The sequence below is a fragment of the Cyprinodon tularosa genome, unplaced genomic scaffold (assembly GCF_016077235.1).
Source record: "Cyprinodon tularosa strain WSP-4 unplaced genomic scaffold, ASM1607723v1 ctg326, whole genome shotgun sequence".
Taxonomy (NCBI): Eukaryota; Metazoa; Chordata; class Actinopteri; order Cyprinodontiformes; family Cyprinodontidae; genus Cyprinodon; species Cyprinodon tularosa.
The window spans coordinates 585,037-598,182 of NW_024039037.1; the positions used below are offsets into that span (position 1 = coordinate 585,037).

Below are 13,146 nucleotides of genomic sequence, written 5' to 3' on the forward strand. Positions count from 1 at the left end.
TGCATCTGAGTGCCACGGCGTACCTGGCTAAATGTAGGAAAACATCAGGCAGCCTCCATCGGAAATGCAGCTGTGACTGAAGTGGATTGTTCTTTAGATGGCCACGTGATTACAATCCCCTGGCACATTCCTCTCACCAATTTGTCAAGATCCTACTAACTACTGGACAGTGTGTACAATAAGTGTTTCCCTGCAGCTGTAGTAGTCAGATCCTTCTCCAAGGAAATTGATTTTAAAATTAAACAGCCAGTTAAATCGAAATATGCCTTAGTGTGTTTCTGACTCCTGGGCACTTGTGCAACATTTGAAATCGGACAATGATTTAGTTTGGTTGGTAAATTGGGACAAAAGGATCGATACAGACTCAATGAGTGTTGCATTTAACAAGGGCGAACTGAGTGACTTTAACATCTAAGGCTACCAAAGCAAATGATAGAGGAGCGTGGTTTGGACACATCTCTTTAAATTCACTAGTTAGATTAATGCTTAAAATACACCTGCTACCAAAATTAATCCTTTTAAATTAAGGCTGTAGAAGAAGAGGTAGCAATTTCAGTTTGCCATTACATCTGCATATGGAAGGAAGCCTTCTGGTCACATCAGGCAAAAACTAAACCCTCAATTTACTGTTCTCCGCTAGAACATGATGGTTACAGTGAGGATACTTTTGTTCAGCAGGATGAGGCAATTCTGGAAGATAAAGTTTATACTGGTTGTCTGATGCTCTGAACTACCATATCAATGTGTTTTTTGCACCATGTGTTTTTTCTCCCACACTGTTTACATTTGATCACTGCTGTACTTTAAGAAATGGAAATGTCATGAAAGTCATGAAAACAAATTGACAATAAAAGCTGTGTAAGTTTTCTAAAAATTAAGGCTCACCCTGCTGTAGGACAACGTCAAATAAGTTAATATGGCCAGATTTACAATGGAATGCTTTTTTTTACAGCATGTTCATGTGTTGTGTCCCAGTCATAATCCGAACCTAAATCCAACTGAGAATATGTGGTCAGACTTAAACGATGTATTCTGATGCTTTCCCTGAGGTAATCTCAAAGAAGAAATGCAAACCTGAATTTTCAGTCCTTCGTTTGAAAAAACAATACTAACACTTTGTACACTCTGTTGCTACAAATTGTTTTGTTTTATCCTTCTACATTTAGATTTTTCAGATAATCAAAGTCACAGTTAACCTTATTAAATAAAAAAGCTGTTCATCTGGTGCTTTTATTTATCAAGGCAGAAAAGCTATCCAATCAAACTTAGACCTTTGTGGGAAACTTTTATGTATTGCTTTCCTCAAAAAGTCCAGTTTGCCTTTCAAATCTTGAGTTTAATATTACCAACTTTTGCCCCGACTTTCTCCTTTGGGGATTTATTTTTTTTATTTTTTTATTTTGCATAAGTTGTGCTTATATGAATTACACAAAGTAACAGAAAGCAGACCATAATACTGCCACCACCATGTTTGATTGTCTATAAGGTTCTCCTTTCTGAGATGCTGTGTTATTATAACAGGAAAGGTTTGGCCTTTGTGTTCCATTTGGTCGGCTCAATAATTGTAAATGGTTTCAAACTCTAAAAGCTCCCATTTCTGCACAACCTCCTTATCATTCAGCTGTAAACACTGAGTCCTCTGTGAACTCATGGATATCATTCACTTTTTTTATCATTAGTTGTTAAGGGAAGACGTGTTGCTTTTTGTAAATAATGCCTACTTCATACTTTATATGAGGTTTTATTTAGGAGGTTCATGATTCAACAGATCTAATTGTAATCAGGCTTGGGTGTCAAGAATTAAACTGAACTGAGCTTCCAAAAAATATGATTAATTACTGTTAATTCATGACTTAACAGCAGAAAGATAGGGGTTACGTTTTCTCATAGGACTGAGTTGTTTTGGACAGATTTTTCTATATAATAAAATCTTCATTTGAAAACTTTTTGTCTGATAAGTGCACCAGAAAGATAAGAATACCAGACACTTGTTCATTAACTTGTATAATATATTTTTTCTTGATAATCATAACCTTACTCAGCTAAATATATTTCAGTGAAAGGCTGTAGCATGGGAAAGTGTGAAAAAGTTCAGGAAGTACCAAGGTTTATTCTGGTGCTAACATTTGCAGTATTGCAATTTTTGTTTTTTTCTTGCAATCATTTCCTAACTTGTTTTCAAATATCAGTCCCCATGGTATTATGACATGCACTCTGATCATAAGTCAGTGTTTTTGAGCTCAGACGCTACTAAAAGGAGGCTTCTTCAAATAAAACTAATCTATTGCTATTTTCTTTTATATAAAATGCCTTTCAGTAAAAAATTGGTGATTTCACTGAGATCAAAAACAGATATCAGCGTAAAAAAAAAATTTATGATAAAAACGTCTAATAATGTAGAAGAGTGTTGTCTATTATAAAAATGTAAATGTCTGAAACAAAGCTTGGCATTTTAACAGCTGAAGGAAGGAATGTCGTTTTATGATTTATTGGTTGTGCTTTTAAAACAATATTCAAAAAGATACGAAGGTCTGAGGAGTCTCAGTTGCTGTTCCTGGAGCAGCTCTGAAAGAAATCCCAGACTGAGGCACTTCAATAGTCTTCCTAGCTCTATTCTCCAGAGGATGCATCAGGAATTCCAGGATCTTACTGAAAGCTTTACAGAACTATTTTTAAAGATTTGAAAACTGCCTTGCTTCCTGTGGACTTTTAATGCTAGGACAAAATGTACTGCCAGTGAATGGTCAATGCAATAGTCTGCATACAGTTTTCAGTTTACTATCTGATGGAAGATTAAAAGCTGACTAGAAGAAAAAGAGCTAAAGACCATATACCAGTGTATGTGTTTTATTAATTGTAAAACATTATAAAGAACAAGTCTATGCAGAATGTAGCCATGATAATTAATAAGAAGCTAATCGATCTGTGAAGCCCTTCAGGTCTTAGCATTGTCTACTACGCTTTTGGAAATTAGGAAATAAAGAGGCCAAAATGTTAAATCCACCAAAATAATTCAGGTAAAGCAACTTGTGCCAATTAAAATCTTTATCCTGAATATTAAAAGCTGTGTTTGCTTTAGAATAAACAATACAAATATATATTTTCTTTTATTCTGTATGCTACCACTGTCTTTTTTTTTTCTAGTGCTTAATTATGTCTTTTTTTTGTGTGTGTGCATCAGCACTGTTATTAAATGTGTGCACTTTATCAGTCATATAGCAAAGGTCTGTCGAATTACAAAACATGGGGTATTTATCAGCACCAGACAAAGATCGAAGAAAAAGAGAAATAGAAAATATATTAGAAATTAAAAATATATTTCAAGAACTCGTTTCAAACCAGTAATTCCTATAGATGAAAATTTTTAGCTTATAAATACATTTCAATCAATGCAGCAGACAGTAAAATATAAGAACTGTTGTTTGAATGATTTCATAAGGTGTAGTTTTTTTATTTTCATTCAGAAGAATCAATAAATTGGTGAAACATTTCGCCTTTTAACGACGTTGTACAAAATCCAGCTTTTAATTACATCCTTAAAAAGAAAATATGAATGATGATCCAAGTGCTTTACTAAAAGATAATATGCTATCTTACATGCTTTAGATTGTATTGTTTACAAATGGAATGCTTTTTGCAATGAATATTATATAACAGTGTCTTTCGGCAATGCTTTAAAGTTTCTTTGTGATCATAATAAATTAGCTCTCACTGATCTCCAGGCTCTCCTTATAGTCTGTTTCAGAAGGACATTGTCCTGCCAGGTTGTCCAAGTTCTCCCCCTGCTGGCCAGACTGTTCAAAGCTCAGAGTGTGGGGTTGTTTGCTGGAAGTGATTTGGGTGCTTTGCTCTGATTGGTAGAGAAGATACTGTAGCAGCTTTTTGGGGAGGTGAAGGTCAGGAATCCCACCCAGTCTCCGCTTTCCCACAGTTTTCCTGATGTGTAGCCGGCACAGCTGCTTTAGAGAAGGTATTCCTGGGTCGTTAGAGAGATGGTTTGATTATCTGCTTACAGCACCTGAGATATCAACCCATCTCTGTCAGCTTACTCTGTAACTAAATACCTCCTGCTTCTCTCAGCAGTCGCCCCACTAGGGTGTCAGGAGGAGTAAGGTCCAAAGGCCGCTTGCCCTCTGAGTTCACCAGGAGATGGTCTGCTCCATGATCGAGCAGGGCAGAGACCAACTCAGGACTGGAGAGACGAGCAGCAATGTGTAGGGGAGAGTCACCAGCAAGGCTCCTGTTAACATCAGCACCTGAAATCAGGAGGGGGTTGAAATATTTTATCATAGTCCATTCTAGCATAGCAGCTTTAACATCATATTTGCTATTTCCTCTACAAAGTATGGGGTGATGTGGAAAAGCAATGGTGTAAATGTCGGTAAGCAGAGACAGCAGTTGCTTATAGGCCTACGACCTTTTAGGGGCCCCATCACTGACACCCGGTAGGTCCCCAACACAATTCTAGACTAAAAGATCTGGAGTACTGGTGCGAAAAAATCCTTTTAAACCCACCTGATACCAAAGTAACCAACCACAGCGGACTGTATTTATACTAAAACACGTGCCAGATTTCAACAGGATGGTGAGCCGTTTAAACACAAGACCAATAGCAAAGCAGACAGTGGCCCTTTTAATTACTATGTTAAGAACTGTGTATAGTTTAAAAGACGGGTGGTTGGTAAAAAATACACAATAACATGTTTCAAACCGCAATAAAGATCTTAAAAGAACAATGTATTTGAGTATTCTATTTTTTACACTACAACTTGGAATTATGGGTAACCCAGAGCGTAGATAAGCGTGGATAAGCATCTCCCTGAAATGCGTTTTTGGAGCTTGGGATGTCTGTAACATGTGATGGTGCGCGTCACCAATGGTTGCATTCATGGTGCGCAGTCACTGTTTTTCTGTGTGTGATGTGTGATCATATACTGCTGAGAATTGCATTATTGTATCTTCCTGGCTGCTTTATGGAACTGTCGCCATATCCTAAACCTTACCACTTGTTGTACTTCATATGGGGCCCACCCAGATAATGTTGCTTACGGGCCTGATTATTGCGTTGTTACGCCATTGTGGAAAAGCAATTTCTTTTAGTTTTTCTACAACACAGGCTCATTTTCACCACTCTTCCAAATAGGTCTGATCTTTTTTTAAATGCACGATTAAACGTTGTTCAGTCGACAGATTATTCCACCTGAGCTGTGGATTCCAGCAGCTGCTTGAATAATAAATGCTCCTTTTGGTTGATTGGTCAGTTTATGTGGATAGCCATGTCTCGCAGTTGTCCAGATGCTGAAATTGAACATGGCTTTGTTGTGAGGCGTTTGCAGTGTGGAATTCTTCTCCACAGCATCCTTCCTGACCTGTCTGAAGGCTTTTTTGGTTTTTTTACTACCCAGGCTATTTGTCCACATCTGTTCTATGAGGCCTTCATTGAACAGATGGATTCAATAACAAAGAAATTATTTTCTAAAGCTAATCATTGTATTAAAGGGGGGTAAAATTTCCATCATGGGGATTACAATACAGAAGGCTCGATATGAATATTCCCCTATAAGACTTTGATAACAAAAAAAAAACAACAACAAAAAAACAGATTGATGCATCTTTAACTAAGGGAAAGCTAAGCTTAATTCAATTTTAGATGTCTGTTAGAAATTAAGTGGGTTGTTTCATAGTTTTCAGAGGTAGATCAGTGCCATTTCAAAAACCATTTTTATTATAATGCGGCAAAATTGTTTCTGCATCATTGCAAGAGCTTATAATCAATGATTTTTTTTTTTTTACAATGGTAAAATATGACTCTAGACCCCTGCTTACCGAGCTGAAGAAGCTTCTTCACAGAGCCCAGTTGCTGATTGGAGCAGGCGGCATGCAGAGGAGAGCCTAAGGTATCTATATGCTGATCCACATCTGCACTGTGCTGAACAAGCATTTCAATGCATTCGGGTTGACCTGGGGAGTCATAGAAATTAAAACCGATTCACATAAAAGGAACACGGTAAAACTGCTGTTTAATTTTTCCAACTACAAAAACATCTCTCTGTCTTCCTTTATGGGATTTCTGTTAACACTGACTAAACTCAGCAGAGATTATGCATGCTCCTGCTGTGGAATGTGACCTCTAACCCTTGGCTGCAGCCAAGTGGATTGGAGAACTGGAAGGGCTGGTGCCCAGGGGTGTCGCTCCATGTTGAAGAAGCAGAGATGCACAGGTCACGTGGCCCCCGGCACACGCATCTGCTAAGGCAGTGTGTCCATCCACCGTTGTGCTGTTAACCTGCAGTTGGAAAAACAGTAAAGCATCAACCATTGACCTTTCGAAAAACAGTTATATCACAAATCTGGCATTCTGTTGGTTAAGAAATATAGTTTTAGTTTATTTGATTTATTTCTCACTGATTTCAATTTTTTCTTAGGTTAAACCCTGCAATGATTAAATATCTAAAACTTGAAGTGTCACTGAGGGAAATCTGAAAAGAAAATTTTGAATTAACAGTACCATTTTGTTTACTTCTCTCAGATATGGATAACTTACATTTGCTCCGTTTTCCACCAGAAGCTTGGCACAGTTTGTGTTGCCTTGCAGACATGCTCCATGAAGGGGTGAGACTCGGTCCAGTGTACTTAGATTCACGCAGATTCCCTGTGAAAACACCACGATGCATGAATTCATTCAGATTTCATGTTCATGCACCACGATGCATGAATTCCATTAAAAAACAGTGGAAGCATAAAATACATTAACATTTGGACACATTGAATCCATAAATGACAATAGATTTTTTTCTGGAATGTTTCCTGATAGAATAACACAAAGTGTTGCATGATTGTAAAGCTGAAAAAAAAAATAGGAGACACAAATCTGTATGTAACCTCTTTACTCTTTCCAGTGCAACACAAGAAGCATGTGCATTTCTATTCATATACTTACCAACAAAAAACACATACACCCATGCACCAACACAGAGAAACAAGAAAAGGGTTACTTTAATGTGGAAGTTGAAGCTTATTTTCAGATATACTTTTTGTGGAGAAAACCACTCTAGAAACCAGCTACTGTTTTTCGGTGGATGCACAATGTTTTTTTTTTAATCCAGCTGTTCTGTGAAGGCTTCAGAGGTTTGTTTCTGAAAGAATCTTGAAGATAAAGGAAAAGCCGTGATGAAAGAAAACTACAACAGATGTTGTTTGAAGTCTGCAACAAGTAATAAAGATTTACAGCAATTATGTTCCAGAAGGTGCATTCAAGACCAAAACTGAACTTTTTTGACCTACTTGAATAACTATGTGTGGAGGAAAACCTCAGGGCACATTGTTCTGATCGACAATCCTAACAGTGAAATGATCCTGCCATCCAGCATGTTTTCATCAGCAGGAACAGTGGATCTGTTCAGCCTTGTTGGAAAGTTGGGAGGAGCCGCATACAGGACAGTTATGGAATAAAACTTGTTAGAGACTAAAAATCCAATCGCTGGCTAGACATTGATTTTCACACACCTTCATCACCCAGTGTGTCAGAGCTGGAGCTATTTCACACCACAAACGATGTGTCATCCTGCAGATGTGCAAAAGCTAGTAGAGACTTGTCCCAAAAGACATGCAGCAAATTTTTTCCAGGTATTGACTTAGAGAAGTAGCGTGAAAAATAAACAAAACAATTTCTTCTTTTGGGAAAGATGCTAAAAACCATCTTAGCACCAGTTTGTGTCAGAAAAACTACCAGTGAAACATGTAAGTCCTGTTAGTAATATAAAAAAATTTGGAAAAAGAGTTAGAATATTTGCAAGACACCTTACGGAACAAAAACAATAAATGTCTGATTTACTTCACTACAAGATGGTGTGTCTCTTCGACTTATGAGAGTTTTCAGGAAGCAGTAGTTCATTTGTATTTTAATGTTTTACCTCCAAAATGGGTTAAACTTTACCTGAGCGATGAGCCTTTGCCGACTGAGAACACGTCCATTAAATGCAGCATCGTGAATAGGAGACCAGTCTGATTCGACATCTTTATGTGGAAAGTAAAAGAGATGTTCGAACTTTTAAATGTTATGCATTAGCACTGAAATACCATGTTTAAAATCTTAAACTTACCACTCATCAAAGGGTTGGAGAAATAGACAAGAGGTTCTGCTGGGCATGCTGTGTCTGACTGTGTCTCTTGGCTTCCAGCAGACATATTTCTCCGATTTGAACCTCCTGGCTGCCCCCATGTCAAAATAGAACGTGTTTTGTCGTCTATTGAGAGCAGTTCCTGTTGATATCATGCTATTACCTCCCTGCAGGAAGGGGACAGTCTGACTGTAATGACTCAGATCCGGCCAATGAGGGTAGAGTTAGAAGAGGGGAAGCCAGTTAAACAAGTTAGTAATATTTGTGTGAAATTTGAGACTGCAATTTCACATTCTTCTTCTCTGGGAAATGACTTGACTTTTGTCCTCTATAGCGCCTGACCTGAAATTTTGAGTTTTGGTCATTTTAGGTGAGTAAAAATGTTAAACTGCAGTGTTAACTGTTATAAAACAGCTTAGCTATGACTTTTTTTTTTTTTTGTTGCTTTTTTTGCTTGAGTTGTTAAAGAAATAAGATTTTATGACCCTGCACTGCTTTTTCTTTCATTAATGGTTTGTTTTTAGTAGGGGAGAGTGAGGTAAAGTGAGACACTGGGTAAAGTGAGAAAACCCCTGTATCTAGGCAACAGAACACATTTGTGCCCATGTAACCATTTTGTTTCCAAGCTCCTCCCATTTCCCCTTTGCCATAGGAGAGAAGCTCATTTTGCTGAGGTCAGCATGTTTTTTCCAACAAAATGTTTTTTTTGCATGTAAAAGTAAATTTTCTTGCTGTCAACTTAATCAACTGTTGTGCCAAAGCAAATTGAATCAAGTAGAACAACTTATATCATACCTGTTGATGAACTACCAACATATAAAACCATGTGATGATGCTAGCCGAGGGTTAGCCTGAATTGCTAAGAAATGTAATTTTTTCAAAAATGGTGGAGGTGGGGTAAATTGAGACAAATGCTGTGGGGTAAAGTGATACAGTGTCTTACTTTACCCCCACCATGAGGCACAGGTTACGTTTAGTTGTAAACATATTTTAATGTAATATTACATTGCATATGTAATGTAATATCACTATTAATTACATATTAATTAATATGTAATGTTACATTTTTATTTTAAATGTCATAAACATTGTAGAAAAGCCATCATGCCAAGGAAATACACCAGGAAGACAACCTGGGGCAAAACACCCCTCGAGGAGATGGAGAGTGCTGCTGCTGAAGTCAAGGAGGGAAAGAAGTCTCTAAGAGCAGCTGCAAGGGACAGAAATATTGACAAGTCAAGCCTTTTAAGATTCAAAAAGAGAAAGGGGAAGTAAACTCGGTAGCCTGGGGTGCAGTAGCTGAGGCAAAGAGAATTATTACAGATGAGATGGAGGAGGAGCTTGCCAAACACTTGAAACAACTAGCTTTGAATATGCAGAAAGAAACAATATCCCTGTCCCTTACAGTTGGACAAAGACAATGTGCAGGTAGGCTAGGGTGTGCAAGAGATCACATGATTCTGTAGGTTAATTAAGGCCAACTGATCTTGGCACATAGCTAAATCTTATAATAATGAATTGTCTACTCTAGGTGAAGATTGGTTTTGCAGCTTCCTAGCACGTCGCCATCTCTCTATCCGAACTCCAGAGGCAACATCCCTCGGAAGAGCTACAGCCTTCAATAAAACTACAGTCAGGGAGTTCTTTGACAATCTGGCTGTAGTTATGGACAGGTGACATAATTAATTATTTAGTCGCAAATGCTTTACGGAGGCATTACCTGTAAGATCTGGCTTTGATTACTTTGCCTCTCATCTTTAACAGGCAGAGATGGCAAAAGTACTCACTTTCCGTACTTGAGTAAAAGTACAGATACTTGTGTTAAAAAATACTCTGGTAAAAGTGGGAGTACTGATTAAACTTCTTTACTCAAGTAAAAGTAACAAAGTACAGTCTTGTAAATTTACTTAAGGTATAAAAGTAAAAGTAGAAACCACTTTTTTCATGCCGTTGCCTACATTTTAAATGGATGTCTGCCAATAGGACTAGATCTCCGTTGTGTTCATTTTCAATCATCTCGCTGTCCATACTACTATGCTAACGCCACCGCCACCAAGCTGCAATGATTTGCCGCAAATGAATACCGCCGAATCTGTCGATTCATCTTGTAGTGGTGCGTCAAATGCAATGTAGATTCCCATCCAATTAGATTGAATTTGGTATTGATGACTTGAAAAATAATAACGGTAACTCCATTGAAATGATTCAAAACTAAAGTAACGAGCCAATTTTTTTAAATGTAAGGAGTAGAAAGTACAGATATTTGTGTAAAAATGTAAGGAGGTCCACTGGGATTTTCCCATATAACCAAGACATTTTCCCTGATGAAGCGTTTGCACCATCCATGGTGTCAGACCGGCCAAACCCTGAGCTGCAGCCTGCCAATGCAGATGATCTGGATGGTCCATCCCCTGCAGATGATCTTGATGGTCCACCCCCTGCAGATGATCCACCTGCAGACGAACCACCAGCTGCAGATAATTCATCCGCTGATGCTTATCCATCCACTGCGCATGGTCCACATGGATGTGCCTCGCCAGCTGATTCAGATGTGCCACGTGTTCCCAGCCGAACTGGATATGTGTCTCCTCGTGAAATACTACCACTTCCCAAATGTCCACCCAGAAGACAAACCAAACGAAAGCGTGTGAAGACAGCCTTCATAACTGATACTCCTGAAAAGCAGGCAAATGAAGAGGCTTATGAAGAAAGACAAAAGAAACTGATGGGGAAAAAGCAAAATAGTAAAGAAAAGGGAAAACCGAAAAAGAAAGCAACCAAAAGGAAAATCGTAGTTAGCAGCTCTGAGGAGAGTGATGTCCCTGTCCCATTTGATAACGAAGAAGAGAGCTCTGAGGATGAAAGAAGTGATCCAGGAAACAAAGATCTGCCTGTGGGTGACTTTGTCATTGTTGGGATCTGGAGCTGTACCACCTTCCTCCAGCAGAGTGCGCCGTGGGTCCTCCTGAGCTGAGCCTCCAACACACCTGTGGCCCATCTCATCATCAGAGGACCCACTAGTATATAAGCTGACTTCAGACCTTGCCTCAACGCCGCAGTGTTGATCTAGTTTGGTTAGCACACAGAGCCTAGTAACCTGAGAATCTTTACTATCCCTAGAGAGAAAAGATTCTAACTCTTCCCTGTTTTTGCCTCACAGGAATCCTGTCTCTCTCGTGAAGCTCTGGATGAGCTTAACTTGCCTAGCCCGCCCTCGTGAGCCAAACCTGAAGACTCTCTTCTGGATTCCATTGCTGCTCTTGGCTAAGAGCTGGAAACCCAAATCAAGGTCTGCCCTCAAAGTCAGAAGTAAGACGCTGAAGCAGTTATTGGACTCTGCTGAACAATCAGTCTCTGGATCCCACAGTAATCTCTCTCAAAGAGAAAACCAGACTCCTTCAAGGTATACTTCTGCAAACTCAAAGTCTCTCATCCCATCTGAGCCAGAGCTAACTAAACTGTCTTCCCTGCAGACTCCAGTGAACCTGTCTCCTGACCAGAACCATTTCCAGTCGCAATATTCATATCTGTTGTTCTTCAATAAACCTTGTTAAACTTTTCATCAGCCTCAGTTGTGTTCTGCATATTTGGGCTTCTCTCTGAGAACCTATCATGACAGAACACTGCGGCCAAACACAAAGCCCAGCAGGCCACCTCCGTCGGAGGTTAGCGGAGCAAGACGCTCAGCTCCAAGGACAAGCTCAAGCCCTCCTTGAGTTACATACCCAGATTGAAACTCAAAATCAAGTGCTTCAAACTTTTGCAGGCTACATGAGCAGTGCTAATGCCACGTCGGCAGCACAACCTTTTCCGGGTCCAGTTCCGCCTCCGAGGTCACCGGCTGTGACGTCATCACCTGAGTTCCGCCCTAGTCTTCCTGAAAAGTTTTCAGGTAATCTTAAGAAATGTAAGGGTTTTTTGTTCCAATGTCGCCTAATTTTAGAGAATTCTCCTGGCAGTTTTCCAACAGATAGGAAGAAAATAACTATTTTGTCCCAACTAACTGGACGAGCCCTAGAGTGGGCGCAGGCAAGGTTTGCCTCCGAGGACAGCTTCAGTTGTACTTTCTCAGAATTTGTTTCTGAATTTTACATGGTGTTTAATCAAGACTCTGATCAGACAATAGACTCTTGAGCTCTTCTTAATCTCAGACAAGGAACATCCTCTGTAGCGGATTTTTCCATCAACTTCCGGGTCAAAGCCGCAGCTTCCGGATGGAATCAATGTGCTCTCAAAGGTGCATATTTCCAGGCGTTAAATGAAGATATCAAGGATGAACTTGCAACTCTTGATGAACCAGCTAGTCTGGAGGATTTAATCCGCCTAACTATAAGGTTGGATAACAGACTTCGTGCCAGAAACAGCTCTAGACTAAAGAGTCATGGTTTTTCTGTATGAACCCCTGCATGTAATAATGCTTCTGTTTTTTCTGGATCCACAGAACCCGTTTCCCAGCCGAGGCCTAAAACTCAGTCTCTATCTATGCCTATCCAGGTATCTCACTCGGTTGAGATGGAAGCCGAACCTATGCAGGTTGGACACACAAGGCTAACCCCTGAGGAAAGAGAAAGACGTTTCAGGGGCAAAATGTGCATCTACTGTGGTGAGACTGGCCACTTCATTGCCTCTTGCCCTGCGAAGTTAAAAGCCGGGGCCCGTCAGAGGATCTGAGGAGTCTGACGGGCCATTTGAAAATTGAAAAACCTCCTCATTTGATTCTTCCAGCCACACTATTTTTCTATGACCAGAATCTCACATTGTCTGCTTTCATCGACTCCGGATGTGAGCGTAATCTGATTGACTCTAACCTGGTTCAACAGCTACAAATCGAAACCGTTCCCTTAACCAAGCCACTTAGTGTCTCAGCTATTGATGGGAAGAGACTCCATCAAGTTACCCATCAGACGCAACCACTTGAGCTTCTGATCTCAGGTAATCATCGTGAAACTCTGAAATTTTTTGTTCTTCCTTCTACATGTTCTCCCCTGGTGCTTGGTTTTGAGTGGCTGGAACGACATAATCCCCA

At 39.5% G+C, this 13,146-nt stretch overlaps 1 protein-coding gene across 1 annotated transcript; it reads right to left on the reverse strand.

The window, feature by feature from the left end:
• Nucleotides 1-3,493: 3,493 nt before the first annotated feature.
• On the reverse strand, nucleotides 3,494-8,324 carry LOC119788796 (ankyrin repeat and SOCS box protein 9-like). The gene is made up of 7 exons (XM_038293437.1): nucleotides 8,103-8,324; nucleotides 7,937-8,016; nucleotides 6,545-6,652; nucleotides 6,136-6,286; nucleotides 5,827-5,961; nucleotides 4,065-4,256; nucleotides 3,494-3,976 (listed from the first exon to the last, which is right to left on the reverse strand). Exons 1-7 carry the CDS (start codon nucleotides 8,185-8,187, stop codon nucleotides 3,702-3,704), a joined length of 1,026 nt encoding a protein of 341 aa, XP_038149365.1. The 5' UTR covers nucleotides 8,188-8,324; the 3' UTR covers nucleotides 3,494-3,701.
• Between the last annotated feature and the right edge of the window lie 4,822 nt (nucleotides 8,325-13,146).